This window comes from Leuciscus leuciscus (genome assembly GCF_965113295.1).
Source record: "Leuciscus leuciscus genome assembly, chromosome: 11".
In the NCBI taxonomy this organism is placed as follows: domain Eukaryota; kingdom Metazoa; phylum Chordata; class Actinopteri; order Cypriniformes; family Leuciscidae; genus Leuciscus; species Leuciscus leuciscus.
Genome location: NC_138735.1, coordinates 15,759,745 through 15,776,962, shown reverse-complemented (window position 1 = coordinate 15,776,962; position 17,218 = coordinate 15,759,745). Strand labels below are relative to the sequence as shown.

General features: G+C 38.5%; 2 protein-coding genes across 2 annotated transcripts in view; both read right to left on the bottom strand.

Moving 5' to 3' along the window:
* Nucleotides 1-5,042, bottom strand: part of LOC309509900 (sialic acid-binding Ig-like lectin 13) — a 94,963-nt gene extending 89,921 nt beyond the window's left edge. Inside the window, exon 1 of the mRNA XM_082184884.1 lies at nt 3,744-5,042. Coding sequence (XP_082041010.1) covers nt 3,744-3,870 — 127 coding nt within the window. The 5' untranslated portion in view covers nt 3,871-5,042. The remainder of the gene's footprint in view (nt 1-3,743) is intronic.
* On the bottom strand, nt 4,761-11,390 carry LOC309508788 (uncharacterized protein; the record flags this gene model as incomplete). The annotated part of the gene is made up of 7 exons (XM_082183259.1): nt 4,761-4,790; nt 5,264-5,599; nt 6,198-6,279; nt 10,179-10,269; nt 10,384-10,647; nt 10,810-11,124; nt 11,300-11,390. The coding sequence occupies 7 exons, from the start codon at nt 11,388-11,390 to the stop codon at nt 4,761-4,763; spliced, it is 1,209 nt and encodes a 402-aa protein (XP_082039385.1).
* Between the last annotated feature and the right edge of the window lie 5,828 nt (nt 11,391-17,218).

Below are 17,218 nucleotides of genomic sequence, written 5' to 3'. Positions count from 1 at the left end.
TCATATTAGAATGATTTCTGAAGGATCATGTGACACTGAAGACTGGAGTAATGATGCTGAAAATTCAGCTTTGATCACAGAAATAAATTACATTTAAAAATATAATCAAATAGAACACCACATGATGTGTGTGCATACTTCGACAGTGTGTGAGTGAAGAGGGAGAGAGAGAGAAGAGAGTCAGAGGAGCAAAAGAAAAGAAATAACAGAAAAGAAGATAAGTGTGACTCTGGGAGACAACGAAAAAATGGAGATCGAAGGCGAAAAATATCAGAATGGGGCCAATCAACTTTTGTGTTTTTACATATGTTTAAGAATATCTAAATTAATATCGTTATCACAATATTCATGATCAATATTCCAATATCACATTTTGTCAATTTCTTGCAACCCTACTTCCCATAGACACTTCGATGGAAATTGATTTTGCAAGATCAACTGTCTATTCTAGTCTAGTTGTGGAATGATAGGCTATTTTGAGCTGTGATGACTTCACTGTGATGACATTATTCCAAACTGACTGTACAAGTCATTCAGCGACTTTAGCCTGCTAATGGCAGAACCTGGTTATCCTTAAAGGAATAATTCACCCATAATGCATACTGTAATTTATGTATCAAGTGCTCACTGTGTGCTGCCTTCAATCCCTGAAACAAAGTTTTAATTGTGTTTATGGAAAGACATTTTGCCAAATAAAGCCCTTATAAACTGTGCTTATATATTACATAACAAATAACAAGCTGAATTCTGTATACAATGGGCACAGTTATACTTAGTTAAGAAAGATTGGGTGGGTAATCACAAATAATCTTGGAAGACATGGACGACCTGTAGCTGAAGCATGTTTTCGTGTTTCTCCACCCATCGGACATTCAATTTACTGCCTTTAGCAGATGTTGCTTTGCCCTTCGCTTTCTTTGCCTTGCATGACAGAAAGTGAGCATTGTATGATAACACTGAAATACAGCGAACTCCTGAGCAGTTCATTCAAATTTTGCGCTCTAATTCCCACTCTTTAGTATTATTACCAATACTGGAAAGATGACTGTCTCAAATTTTTTTAAATAATAATACTCACTTTGGTTTGAGCAAGAAGCATGTCTGCAATGAAAATAGCATCATCTGCTCTCCCTCTGTCTTGTTGAGCAGCCATTTAAAAGATACTATACTGGAAAAGAAGATAAAAACACGGTCAGACAAAAAGAATTGAGGACAGAGTATAGGGAGCGAGAGAGAAAGTAAGAGTGAGAGAGAGGAATAGAGAGAGTGTGTGAGAGAGAGAGGCAGTAAGAGGAGTATATAAGTGGCTCTTAAAAGAGCCGTTGGTTTTCTTATAAAGAGATACAGGTGGCAGTAACAGGGAAGGTTGGTGGGTAAAAACAGAAGCTGTTGGACAAAGGAAACCAAAAACATAGTTAATTCTCTTGCAGCAAGGCTTCCTGGATTTGTCATATTATACATGCAGAACTGTAACAAAATAAAGAAGATAACTGTGATTCTGTTATTGCACAATGCATATTCAGCATGTAAACTGCATTCATGAACAGAAGCAGTGTGTCGTGATATATGAGGTGAATGTATCATTAATATGCTAAATCTGAATACTTTTTCATGACCACTAAAAGATTTTGTGATTTGTGCTCTTGATGCAACTGTAATTAGTCGTGTATATGGTTACCGTAGTAAAACCATAGTTAATTTTTTTAAAGACTGCCACTGTTGTACCCCAATAGGTAAAACTTTTGCACATTTTCTTCTGACAGATTTATTAACAACAATTACAGAACATAACACAATCCATTTGAACTTTAAGAATCAATCAAAATAAATTTAATGTCACAAACTAGAATAATTATAGTAAATGTTACATGTGCGCTACTGTTCAAAAGTTTGGGGTCGGTAAGTTTGGGGTATTTGATCAAAAATACAGTAAATCTTTGTAAAAACAAATATTGTGAAATATTATTGCAATTTAAAATAGGCGATCTGTTTTCTATTTGAATATGTTAAAATGTAATTTATTCCTGTGATCAAAGCTAAATTTTCAGCATCATAATTATTAGAACAGCATTTACATGAAATATACTGTATATATTTTTGTAACAATGTAAAAGCCTTTACTGCCACGATATTTCAGGATCGCCCCATTCAGGATCGACGTGGGAATTTGGTCCGTGGGGAGTTGTTGGCATTGAGGAAATGATCGCCCCCTGCTGGTACTCAACCTTCATTCACGCGTGTCATTTTCATGCCTAGAGGAGGCAAAGCGTGACATTGACACACATCCGCTAGTGGACCAGCGTGTATAATACACGTTTTGGCGTGATACCGGGTTGGCTAATGACTGTTGTCCATGTTCATTCTGTGCAGTGCAGGAATACCATCCTGTATTATTATGAGTTCCAGTGAAGGTAATCTGCTTTCCCTGAGCTATTGGCATCTCTTGTTCACGTTTGTACCAGATGTAGTTCATTTCTCTTGATGGACTGGCTTTGCTTTTGCAGGTCAAAGTCACATTAGTGTTAACAGAGACTGAAGCAGATGGATCGACGGTGATGCGAGTTTCTTTTGGAGAAACTTTGACAGAAACACAAGCACATAAATAGGAAAAGCAGTAAAACACCTGTGCATTAGACATTTCTAGGAATCTAAACAAATTCTGTTTAAGCAGCACTTTGTGCATTTAAATACGCACAGGGTATGTTAAAGGAAGTAAGCAGTCTAATCTCTTACACAGGACTTGTAGCGTCACGGTGGTCTCCACAGATGAGTCTTTAGATGTTTTTCTTGGATATGTAACATTGCAGGAGATGTTCTTTCTGTGATCCATGTATGAAGCTTTGAAGGTCATGTGTGAAAACACTGACTGGGTTTTATCAGGTTTCTCCTGTAACTGTGTTGTATTGTGGGCAGATTCAGGGATGTTGGACCAGGATATTGTAGGAGGTTGTTTGGGGCAGGGGGCTTCAGCAGAGCAGCTCAGACTGACTGTTGTGTTCTCCATCACTTTCAGATCAGTGGGTTTCAGTTCAGGAGGTTGTGGTGAATCTACAGAAATAAATGATTGTAGCTCATCATTAAGAAGCTGTTCTTAGTGATGTAAGTTAATTATGTAAATAATATTAACATTTAAATGTATTTATTTATTAAATTTATCAAGTGACTCACAAGTGAAGGAAAGCAAAAGAACCTGTATGTTAAAGACAATAGAGATGACATTTACCTTTGACAGTGATCCTCACAGTCTTTCTTGAATCATCTCTATCGGGGTTAAACGTTGCTCTGAACACATTTGGCTCCATTTCCAGTCTGAAGTAGTAAAGATCTGAATGATTCATCATGATGTTATAGAAGACAGTTGTGCAGTTCCTCTCACTGAGATTTCCAGTCATCTGTACAGTATGTCACTAAATCCTCTTATGATGTTTTTGCTGCTATTAAAAGCTATGAAACTGTCTTTATCAGCAAACTTTGATTTATTTTTTAGCCAGATCCCATTCATAGATTTTGCCTTATTACATTTATCCTCAAAATTGGAGATGGTGAATTTACAAGGAATCTGCACACAAGAGCCTGTCAGAGCTGTTACTGTCTCAGGCATCTCTGCAGAGTAGATATTATCAGCTGAAACATAAAAACACATTAGTCAAGCTAGCAATTTGAGCATTTGGGTTTAAATTTCTATCAATGCACATTATAATAAGACTCATCCTCATTCATAACGACAACAAAGATCTACCTACCTGAGCAAGTATGTATCAATACAGAGCTTATGAAAATGAAGGAAGTGATCTGGATTCCTGCCATCAGGGTTTGTGGCGAGGATGACATTGGACTCAACAATAATGACAAATTAGTCCACAACACCATCACAGTTACACTTCATCACACATACAACATTTGTTCATTTCAATGATGATATAGAACAATGAGTTACTATATTTTCACGCTAGACTCACAGATACATGTATTCTGTTGTATTGATTGTTAACTTCTTTTATTCATCCACTGTAAATATTCATGTTGAATAAGATAAAAAAAAAATGCTTTATGTCGTAACATCAAAATTACAATTTATTACTATATATGTGATCTGACTCCATCAGCCTGACTACATTTGGTTACATGAGCAAAAGTGATACATTTGAGCTGCAGACAAACATAAATGATTTTTATTCAAATAACTTCATAAATGAAAAAAATACAAATAAAAAATAAAAATAAATAAAAAAATTATACCAAATTATTTCCTCATTGTCACAAACAAATTTTTTTTTTTATTAACTTACTTCAGTAAATCTCACAGGAACTCACAGTCTACTACTGCAAACTCTCACCACTATAGCAACTCAGATCTCACTGTTTCTGCTATTTACAGATAATGTGTAGCTAAACTGTGAAATAATGAACATGTTGGTGATCAAATTATAGCCCACATAAGACATAAAAATGTATTGTGTGCGAAAGAGAGGTAAAAGATTAAAATCTGTAAAAATTCTTACCTCAGCAAAGTAGTTTCCCTTATAAGAAGCAGAACCTAAAACTGTCCTCTTTGTGGCAACAGCCTTTTAACATGTTTCATGACGTGACATTGCAAAACACCCCAGTGTAATGTCATCAAACAGGACGTTTTTTTTTCTGGGGAAATATAGGGGGGCTAAGCCTTTGTAAAAGAATTTTGTAAAATGCACTTTTCATGCACTTTTAGAGTAACGGCGTGCTACTGCTACATGCTTACGATTTTAGCTAGCTTGCAACATCTACAGGTCAGGCAGCCTCACATAAACGTACTGAAGAACACATTTTTAATCATGACTAAAGTCTAAATAGTGAAAACTTACTCTCTCTGTTCTAACTTACCACATAGCTTACATCTGTATGATTTCTCCAGTAAAGAGGATTTTCCTCTCCGTTTATTTTTAGCTAGCAGTCTTAAACCACAGAAGTAGCCTATGTTAACCAATTGTACAAGTAGGCTGTTATGCATAATTTTTTTTATCTTCTTTGACTATGAATTAACTATAATTGACTGACTGATTGCACTAATAGGACGTTAACAGTTAAAAATAAAAAAAAAGCCTTTCTAAAATAGGCCTATATAGCACATCTCTACTAGTAGGAAGTATAATTCAAGAAATGCAACAACAGAACACCCCACCCCCACCCCATGAAAATAGAGAGAAATGCAGTCACTCATTGTTTTTAATGATATACTTTTATTCATCAGAAAATCTAAAGCTAAAAGAGGAATATATTTGTTCACATGAGAAGACATATAGCAGCATATATAAGCATAAAGAAATAAAACTGTATTTTTTTTGCTATGAGATGTAAAAAATAATTTTTTCACCTGAGCATAAATGTTCTCTGGCACAACACTAATGGCTTTTGGTTTTTTGTGTATCATGTGGACCTGAGCATATACTACATCTGAACCTCTTTCATGGTTGTCTTCTTCAGTTTGGTCTTTTCCTCTATTGTGGTCGGACTGAGTAATGAACTCACACACACTATAATCATCAGAGATCTTGTTGTCCTGGGTGGTTACGGTGTGGACATCATCGTATATGGAATTCCTGTCAATAGTTTCGTCCTGTGCCTAAAAATTAAAACAAAAACATTTGGTGTATAATATACCAGCATTTCAAACATGACAGCTCTAGGAATAGTTAATGGTTATGACTATGTTCATGTATTTGGTTTTAACTGACTAGAACTGCTAAGCACGCTGCTGCTTCTGTAGAGTATGGACTTGCTACTGCTAATAGATACATAGACATGCTATATATGAATAAAACATTTACCGTTTACTGCACTTTGTTATTCTTCTAGCTATTTATGAATTAGAAGTCTTGCACATTCACAGGAAATAGCTTACTTCCACCTTGCAAAATAAGGTGTAACCAGACTATTTATATGTTGAGCAAGCTCAAGGCCAATCAGTTTGTGCTACTGTAGTAAATTATGTGTTTGCTAGAAATTGCATGTAAAGGACCTATCAGCCTGCACCATCTAGAGTTTCATGACTGAACTATGCGATTTAATTTGAAAATAAATAGAATTTATTAGATGTGCATTAGAAAGATATTATTAAGAGAGGCATACAGAATGTGCAGGACCAGAATTGAGAGCATCTGCTTTATAGCAATGACAATGATCTATTAAAAATGGTTGTTTGTGCAGTGGTGTGAACTGACTGGTGTTTGAGGAAGTTCAAAAACCTGATGCAAGGAATCTTTGTCTCCAACAATGTCTCCTCTGTGTGTCTTTATCCTGGTCCTGTGAGAGGAAATTAATAATTAAACTGAAAACTGCTCAAGTGACTTGTAAGTCACTTGATCATTTTAATAAATGAATACATTTAAATGTAAATAGTATTTAATTAATTAACAAACATCACTTACTGTGCGTTCACACCGGACGCGAATAGCACGTCAAATTCGCGCCTGCCGCGTCTAGTTTGACGCTTGACCACTTTGTGTTAATTCGCGTGTCTAACGCGCGTAAAAACAAAAGTTTGAAGCGAAATTTACGCGCGTCAGAGGTGAAAGTTTTGGCGGCCATCTTTTTTAGATGTTTATCGAGCATTAGCGTTAGCATTAATCGAGAGAGTCATCGCTCGTATATGCTCTGGAGAGCAGAAACAGCTGCGTAGGGGACATCGTCGCTGTACTCGGGTCCACCAGACCCTCCAGAGGGTTTCAGGAGTTTCACAATTTGCTCCAGGAGCTAGGTTTGGTGGACCTAACGGTGAGGACGCTGATGAGGACAGCGTAGGCCGTGAGGCCTTGGCCTCGAGTGGTCGCTGCCTGACGAGCCCGCGCTCTACAGCCCGGCGCGAGGTTCACCCTCGCCCGCACCCACCTAATCTGTCATTTATTTTTGTTTTGATAATAAATGGAGTCAGCCTCCAAAAGTGAAACCTGTCCTGTGATTTTTGTTTTTATACACTAAATTGTGTTTGTTGTCTTTACATTAGAATAATAATGTTTCATATAATCTAGAATAGATATGGAATAAATAGCATTCAATACAAAATGAGTATCTCTCATATATTGAAATCGAGTTTTTATGTGAAAGATTTGCTTTGTTGTGCATTTTAGTCATATTACAAAATAATTTATTGAGGCCAAACATAAAATAACATTATAAACTGTCACTTCACCACGTGACAGCAGCAAGCAGGCTCCTGATTGGTTAACGCGGCGTGAATTGACGCAGAAGTTCAGATTTTTCAACTCGGGCGGCAGACGCGAATTCGCATCAAACCCGTGAATGCACAAATAGCACGAATAAAATCATTCGCGCGTAACGCGCTTAACGCGCCAGACGCTCAATTCGCGCTATTCGCGCGAACTTGACGCGCGAATGAGGCGTATTCGCGTCTACCGCGCCACGCTCTACGCCCCATTCGCGCCGCAGGAATTTTTTACGCGCGTAAAGGCCCTTTCACACTGGACGCGATTTTGACGCACGAATCATTCGCGCGATGGTTTTATTTTTCGATCAGCTGTTTGTGTAATGAGTGCTTCCACACCGAACGCGAATGCGCAGCGGCGAAAAAACAACTTTTATTTTATTCGCTTCGATGTCGATTTTTTTTTACTTTTGCGGCGACAGAATAGGCTTCAGCCAATCACATACTACAAGGACAACGATTTGAAAGACAATGTGTGGCGTAGCATTGCCAACCAACTCGGTTATCTTGACTGTGAGTTTGTTGTGTGATAGTTTTAGTCATATAGTCCTGTGCTGTGTAGGCTAGCAGGCCAAACTACATTTGGATAGAAAGCTAACACTATTATCGTCAAAGATAGAGACAGAGACCGTGTTTACTTTAAACACGTAACAAAATGTAGTGAGACTATTTAGGGCTGCTTTTAGTATACTATACATTCTTTGTGTGATATCTACAGTTTCTAGTCGAATGATTTTTAACTTACTTACTTCGTGTGTTACATGTAATGTGTAGTTACATTACAAAATGCACTGTGTTTAGTTGAAGACGCAAAAAAAAAAAACTGTGCACATAAGCATACTCCCCTTCAGACTCTCTGTTCTGTAAGATTGGGTGCACCCAAAACCTTCTTTTCTGTCTTTTAAATAAAATGAAAAGCTCGTCTTCACTGGATGCTATGACTATGACTGGATGATGATGATGATGATGATGATGAAGTGTCCATGTTTTCTCAGCTGTCGGCGCGATTCGCGCGAAAGTTTGGGAATGTTGAAGCTCTCTGAACGTCACAGACGTCGCAAATTCGCGTCGCGGCTGATGTGAATGGTTTTGATGCGAACTATTCGCACACGTACTATTCGCTTTTTCGTTTCGCTTTTTCGTTACGCATCCGGTGTGAAAGGGCCTTAACGCGTCTTTGCATTGACTTAACATTGAAATCACTCGCGCCTGACGCGCTATTCGCGTCCGGTGTGAACGCACCTGCGTTCACACCGGACGCGAATAGCGCGTCAAATTCGCGCCTGCCGCGTCTAGTTTGACGCTTGACCACTTTGTGTTAATTCGCGTGTCTAACGCGCGTAAAAACAAAAGTTTGAAGCGAAATTTACGCGCGTCAGAGGTGAAAGTTTTGGCGGCCATCTTTTTTAGATGTTTATCGAGCATTAGCATAAGCATTAATCGAGAGAGTCACCGCTCGTATATGCTCTGGAGAGCAGAAACAGCTGCGTAGGGGACATCGTCGCTGTACTCGGGTCCACCAGACCCTCCGGAGGGTTTCAGGAGTTTCACAATTTGCTCCAGGAGCTAGGTTTGATGGACCTAACGGTGAGGACGCTGACGAGGACAGCGTAGGCCGTATAAGGCCTCGGCCTCGAGTGGTCTATGCCTGTCGAGCCCGCGCTCTACAGCCCGGCGCGAGGTTCACCCTCGCCCCCACCCACCTAAACATTTATTTTTGTTTTGATAATAAATGGAGCCAGCCTCCAAAAGTGAAACCTGTCCTGTGATTTTTTAACAAAGTTTTTATTTATTTTAGTTTTTATACACTAAATTGTGTTTGTTGTCTTTACATTAGAATAATAATGTTTCATATAATCTAGAATAGATATGGAATAAATAGCATTCAAAACAAAATGAGTATCTCTCATATATTGAAATCGAGTTTTTATGTGAAAGATTTGCTTTGCACACCAAGCATTTTAGTCATATTACAAAATAATTTATTGAGGCCAAACATAAAATAACATTATAAACTGTCACTTCACCACGTGACAGCAGCAAGCAGGCTCCTGATTGGTTAACGCGGCGCGAATTGACGCAGAAGTTCAGATTTTTCAACTCGGGCGGCAGACGCGAATTCGCGTCAAACACGAGAATGCACAAATAGCACTACATAAAACATTCGCGCGTAACGCGCTTAACGCGCCAGACGCTCAATTCGCGCCATTCGCGCGAACTTGACGCGCAAATGAGGCGTATTCGCGTCTACCGCGCCACGCTCTACGCCTCATTAGCGCCGCAGGAATTTTTTACGCGCGTAACGCGTCTTTGCATTGACTTAACATTTAAATCACTCGCGCCTGACGCGCTATTCGCGTCCGGTGTGAACGCACCATAAGAACAGCTTCTTAATGATGAGCTACAATCATTTATTTCTGTAGATTCACCACAATCTCCTGAACTTAAACCCACTGATCTGAAAGAAGTGATGGAGAACGTCAGTCTGAGCTGCTCTGCTGAAGCCCCCTGCCCCAAACAACCTCCTACAATATCCTGGTCCAACATCCCTGAATCTGCCCACATTACAACACAGTTACAGGAGAAACCTGATAAAACCCAGTCAGTGTTTTCACACATGACCTTCAAAGCTTCATACATGGATCACAGAAAGAACATCTCCTGCAATGTTACATATCCAAGAAAAACATCTAAAGACTCAACTGTGGAAACCACTGTAACGCTACAAGTCCTGTGTAAGAGATTAGACTGCTTACTTCCTTTAACATACCCTGTGTGTGCTTAAATGCACAAAGTGCTGCTTAAACAGAAGTGCTTTAATAGCTGATCTGATCACTGTATGAAGTCAAACACTAGCAACTCTCATAACAGTGAATGAGGCTTAAACTAACACAAGCACAATGCTGAGTACATCTTAAAACTGGCTCTTTCAAAATGACATCAGCGATGATTAAGTACCTGAAAGTGTTACTTAATTTACCTTGCACAAAACCCAAGAGCAGAGAGCGTGAGAACTGCCACAATTCCTCCCACACAACCAGCAATCAGAGGCATAAAATGTCCATCTTGTCCTATAGGATGTGAAACACTTGTAATTCCACCAGAATGTTGTATTTCAGTATAATCTTCATTGCCTTAAATCTGTAAATGACCTTGTTCTTTACACGTAGACTGTGTAAACTCACCTTCAACTGTGAGCTGGATCTCTGCTGATGACTGTTTTCCAAGTTTATTCAGTGCAGTGCAGGAATACCATCCTGTATTATTATGAGTTCCAGCGAAGGTAATCTGCTTTCCCTGAGCTATTGGAATCTCCTGTCCACGTTTGTACCAGGTGTAGTTCATTTCTCTTGATGGACTGGCTTTGCTTTTGCAGGTCAAAGTCACATTAGTGCCAACAGAGACTGAAGCAGATGGATCGACGGTGATGCGAGTTTCTTTTGGAGAAACTTTGACAGAAACACAAGCACATAAATAGGAAAAGCATTAAAACACCTGTGCATTAGACATTTCCAGGAAGCAAAACACCAAATACTGTTTAAGCAGCACTTTGTGCATTTAAGCACGCACAGGGCTATATGTTAAAGGAAGTAAGCAGTCTAATCACTTACACCGGACTTGTAGTATCACGGTGGTCTCCACAGATGAGTCTTTAGATGTTTTTCTTGGATATGTAACATTGCAGGAGATGTTCTTTCTGTGATCTATGTATGAAGCTTTGAAGGTCATGTGTGAAAACACTGACTGGGTTGTATCAGGTTTCTCCTGTAACTGTGTTGTAATGTGGGCAGATTCAGGGATGTTGGACCAGGATATTGTAGGAGGTTGTTTGGGGCAGGGGGCTTCAGCAGAGCAGCTCAGACTGACTGTTGTGTTCTCCATCACTATCAGATCAGTGGGTTTCAGTTCAGGAGGTTGTGGTGAATCTACAGAAATAAATGATTGTAGCTCATAATTAAGAAGCTGTTCTTAGTGATGTAAGTTAATTATGTGAATAATATTTACATTTAAATGTATTTATTTATTAAGTGTATCAAGTGACTTACAAGTGAAGGAAAGCATAAGAACCTGTATGTTAAAGACAATAGAGATGACGTTTACCTTTGACAGTGATCCTCACAGTCTTTCTTGAATCATCTCTATCAGGGTTAAACCTGATGATGATGAAGGACATGATCTGGAACACAGACATCACTGGAGCTCTGACACAAACAGGAAATAACCTAAATACTTGTGTGCCAAAAAAAACAAACAAAAAAAACACAACAATTTTTTTTTCTCTGTCCACAACTGTGAGAAATGAATTGTACCTTCAGCTTGAGTGTTATTACTGTGTTTAACTAAAGAGATTTAAAGAAAGTTAACAGTCACTGCAGACTCTCCCATGGTTAATATCTTAATAACGTTCAGTTATAAGTCACTTGTAGTTATTAGTGATGAACTAATCATTTACAAAACATGAATAAACGTTCATAAATGATTAATAAGTGATATGCTAAAATGTATTGATTGTTTTGTTAATTCAGTTATAAGTCATTTGTAAATTATGAGTTAATGATGAACTTATTAACAAAACATGACTATTCGTTAATAATTGAGTGAAGGGGGTGGATTTGAATCCACTGCTGCTTCAATGTATATGTAATGATTGATTATAATCAAGGTATTAATCAATATTTTTCCTTCTAAATATCAAATGAGTTGAATGACTTCTCTGGAGATTTTACTTAATTATAGAAGTTACCAGTGTGATCACTGAAATATTCTTTTCATGTATTCTCTAATGTCAGGATTTGATTTCTGAATGCAGTAGCAGTGCTTGCTTATTTAGCCCGGCTTCAAGAAATTAAAAAGGGAAATGTTTTGTGTTTGAGAAAGGTCTTCAACATGTTAAAACACATAGGGGTCATTGAAGCCAATAGTTTAAGGGACCATTTCTTTGTTAAAGCCTTACTTAGACTAAAGTGTAGCTCTCCTTGAGAAAGAATGCATTATCTTGATGTTTTGAGAGGACTCTCCTGTTTATAGTTAGAGCCTGGCCAAATCTAACCTTGAAAAAGCTGTGTGTTGGTGTGTGTGTTAGTCTTCTTGGTTACAGGTTAAGGAACCACTGGCATTTTTGGAGATCAACTGAGTTGTTGTTCGAGACATGCTGACACCCAGCAACCCAAATCTGCGACCTGGAAGGTCACAACGTGCCTGACTTCAGGGTCCGAGTGTCAGCTGCATAATCTATGGAGATGTTAGTGTAGGGGGTGTTAGTGTAGGCCTATAGTAGCCTGTGTTATGTATCCTGATTGACTTTATGATTAGTTAAACCTGTTTTGCACATGCATCGCCACAGAGTTTACCATTTCAGACAGTAGGCTACCGGACAGCCTCTGTCTCGTTCACTTCAAGTCTGTGGGCGTTACGCACAGCTCAGTGTGGCCGCTCCAATTTACCTTCAATGAAATCGATGTCAAAACGTGTCAAAAGAGGCAATGCATTTACGCAGAGCAGGGTCATAACGTGGCCATGTGTGTCTGGAGTTCAGCGAGCTCCACGGACCACTCCTTCAGTCTATCCACGGAGCGCTCTAAAGTCAACAGCGCTGAATGAATGATGATCTGCTTTTATGTCATTTTTCCTTTTTTATTCAGAATATTCACAAATGTGTTAGCTATGGCATGAAATATCTGATATTCCGATTGTCAAATATATGCAAGTGGAAGTGTATTGTTGTTTAAACACCTTTATAACGATCGCGTTAGTTGAGCTGTATGCGCGATGGGCGCTGCCGTGTTAGTTTGTGCCGCAGACGCAGTTCAGAGAATCGGATCTGTTGGATTTACAACACGTGTAAATTTCACATTCATCCACTTCTCCCGAAATACATAAAAGTAAGTGGCTGGTGAACTGGGAGAAGAATAGAGTAAACATTAAAGTTACTTACACAATGTGTATCTGATGAATAAAACGTGTCGAATTATAATGGAAAGGATTATTATTACCTCCGAAAACAATACATTTAGAATTTGTAAAATACACACTGATGTCTATGCATAGACATCAGTGTGTATTTTACAAATTCTAAATGTATTGTTTTTTTAGTAGCCTACTTATGTGAATTTATATGTCTGAAACCTAAAATAAACAGTATGCGGTTGAAAACACTGAAAAGTTGTGATATATGACAGCTCTGAGCGCGCCTGTCTCTGGCTAAATTCAACATTTGAATTTAGCAGTTGATCATGTGATGCACTGACCGTTCTGATCACACCGGTGTGAAACGCTCCAGGGACCAGCCTAGACTGATCACAACGGTGTGACCGTACGTGCGAAAGGCTTAAAAACAAGAAATTTTATGACACAAAATGTTGAAATGTAGGCTTAAATCAAACACATTTAATTCAGATTCTGTATATATAAAACGGAAACCAAAAACAACGAAAAAAACAGCTGGCTTACCCCTAGAGGGGTGGGGAAAAGGGGTGGTGGGGGGGGGCGGCCGACCCCCCCGCCCCCCCTGTTCCAACGTCTATGAGTGTGTGGATCTAGTGATAACCTGAACCTCAGAACCGATTCTCACATCATGTGCACAGTCAACCAGTCAACCTCACCAGTCAACATGTACACTGCAGTACACACTACAAAGTGTTCAACACCTGTTATAGATGATGTGTGAACATATTAATAAATAATTTATAAAGCTTTCTGCATCCCCTAATCTAAAGTGTAAACTATTCATGTTATAGTCATGTTTTGCAAATAATTCACTCATCATTAACTAATCATTTATAAATTACTTATAATTGAATTGACAAAACATTCATAAAATGTTACCACTTATTAATCAATTATGAATGCATATTCATGTTTTGTAAGTGATTAGTTCATTAACTTATTATTTATAAATGACAAGACTGAATTAACAAAACATTCATAAAATGTTAGCATATCACTTATTAATCAGTTATGAATGTATAATCATGTTTTGTAATTTATAAGTTAATCATTAACCAATAACTTATTAGTGACTTATAACTGAACGTTATTAGGGGCCAAGCACAGAATGCTCATAGGCACATATTGAAATCGTTGGCATTCTTATTATTATTCTTCCGCTCTGGGAGTCTATGGCAGCCCATAGAACCGCTTGTGGGAAAGTTCTAACATTTCTCCTCACTCTGATCACACCACATCAATTTCGTTACTGCGCCACTTATTGGTCAAAAGTGACAAACCATTAAATCATATTGTTAGTGACTGTACATATGATTTTTTAACCCATTTTGACTAAGATCATCTTAAAAATGTCTTTAATTGCTCATAGTTGCATTTGGTCTGACACTCCCAGCCATGTTGGCATGACTTATCGTCTTCTTGCACTTGGCCCCGATAATGGCTGCTTGCAGCTATATTTATAAAGTGTTACCCTTTATCAGATAAATAAGTGTTGTCATTAACTTAATGTATACAACATGTTTCTTATGATTTATACTTTTTTTTTAAATCACAAGAGACAAGCCTTACCTCAGAGCAGTGCAGTCAAAGAAAAGCAGAAGTTCATGAAAATGTCTTCCTTTATGCAAGATCTCTTAAACACTTAGTGACGTGACATACTCTTGATGATCTCCCAGCAGCACTACAGGACGAGATATTACAATCAGCCTTTGTTCATTCTGTGCTTATGTTTGTCAGTTGTTCAAAGAGGATGGAAACCATTAAACAAAAATATGCAGATAAACTCAAATTCAATAATAATGTTTATAGGGTCATATCAAACAAGGAAAGGTAATGTATGAATGTTTGTTTGATTGTATTGATAAATGTTAACATTTGCACACTCATTCATTGCTTGTTGTGTATTCTTGTGTACTTTTTGCTAACTTTTTTTCAGTACTCATCAAAAAAACGATAACTATACTAACTAACTAAGCATGACACATTAAACCCACAAATTCACACATATTTTTAGACTGAATGCTGGCTTATGAGATATGGATGTTATGTAAAAATAATTTTAAAAAGGAACTGAAACCCAAAGTTTCTAAAGGTGTCTCATTCTGCTATTGTTGGTTTAAATAGTTTTAGTGATGTGATGTCCTATACCTCTGACCACCTCCTGTAATACAGGAAGACACACAGAGCCTTTAAAGGGGTGGTTGATTATGATTTCACCTTTCTAACTTTAGTTAGTGTGTTATGTTGCTGTTTGAGCATAAACAACATCTGCAAAGTTACAACGCTCAAAGTTCAAAACAAAGGGAGATATTTGCTTTTAAAGAAAACGTTTTTTAAGGACTACAACAAACGTCTGGTAGGGACTACACAAGATTCCTCCCGGGATAGTGACATCACTAACCCTAAAATGTACATAAACCCCGCCCCCGGGAACATGCAGTCCATATTGAGAAGAGGAAGAGTTTTTGCAGTAGAGCACATTTGAGAGTCTGCTCAAGCTGTCGCATCCGTCTTTTCACATGCAGTGTCACAACAGTTCCCACACAAGCGATTTATAGATTATCATGACAGAATATGCTACTCAAATACTTGAAGATAGTTAACTCCACATCAGCAACATAAATTCATCAACTAATGTCCTGTTGCATTCTACATGTTGTCACTTCTTCTTCTTGAGTCTCTCCATCATTGTCCGAACAGTTTCTGACATTTTAGTGCTTGTCTGCATGAGGTAATCGGAGCTGCTAACACTCACAAGCTCTTGAAGCTCCGCCCTCTGTGCACGGAGCAACAGCTCATTTGCATTTAAAGCTGCAGTAGGGAGTTTTTAGAAAACGTTGACTTAGCCTGAAAAATTTGAACAAGCACAACTTACAGGTCACTCCTCCTCGCTCTCTGCTGCGCTACAGCCCTCCCTCCACAGCTCCTCCCCCACAACGGAGCCTGCCATGAACGCGCAGGCTAGTAAGCAGGGTCACCGATGACGGCGGATAAACAGTTATGGCACATTCACTGGTAGGGACGAAACATCAACAATATGCTTTACATTGACTATGGCCTGCCCATACTTTGACTACAAACTTGGTCCTCAAATCATTACGTATTTTGCAATACATGTAATGTAACTTTATAACGTTGCACTCTTTCTATAAGTTTTAAATAGCTAGTAAGATAATATAACGGTAACTAATGTTACAGTATGTAAGTAATTATTCTAGCGATATGTAATGCTAAATAAGGTTTGCTAGTACATTATTTCAGCAACATGACAAGCCAGTGAATTAGCAGGTTTCAATTGTTGCTTTGCACAGTGCGTGACATTTTATCTGTATGTTATGCGGCTATAGAGTTTTGACATTGAGTCAATGGGCTCCGACAAGGAATTTACTCTATTTCTAATTCTTTCTTTTTCGATTGTTTATTGTCATCTGTCTTTTTCCGTTTACCTGTCTTTGTTGTATGAGCAGGTGCCACTCGAGAAATTGGCAGTTTTGGTTGTTTGTCCGCCATTAGCACAGCTGCGGCACACCGGCAATCTTGATTTTGAACGATGAACTGTACGTGCTGTGCAAGAGAGGGGTGTGATCAGCGCGTACACGAGCTAAGACATTCCTCCTGGCTCTGATTGGTTGTTTCTGACAGGGAGCGGTGTATTTCTTCAAATGGCAATAGGACCACTGGGAGGAACCAGAGGAGCTTGATTTTTTCACAGATTATCTGTCTCATATTCTACTGTCAGGACATAATGACAGTTTTAACAAATATGTACAAAATTAATTTTTACAAGAGTTACCTATTGCAGCTTTAAAGGGACACACAAAACGACACGTTTTTGCTCACCCTCAAAAAGGAACAATTTTAACATGCTGTAAAAAATAATCTGTGAGGTATTTTGCAGGGGTGTGTCATGCGACTCGACTTGACATAATCAAAGATGACTTGCGACTCGACTCGGACTTGAGCCCTGTGACTTGGAGAGACTTGACCTACCTTCTAAAACCACAGATCAGAGTTGTAATAGTATAACACTGTATCATTGACGCATGATCACAGCGCTGATTACTGCTTTCGCAC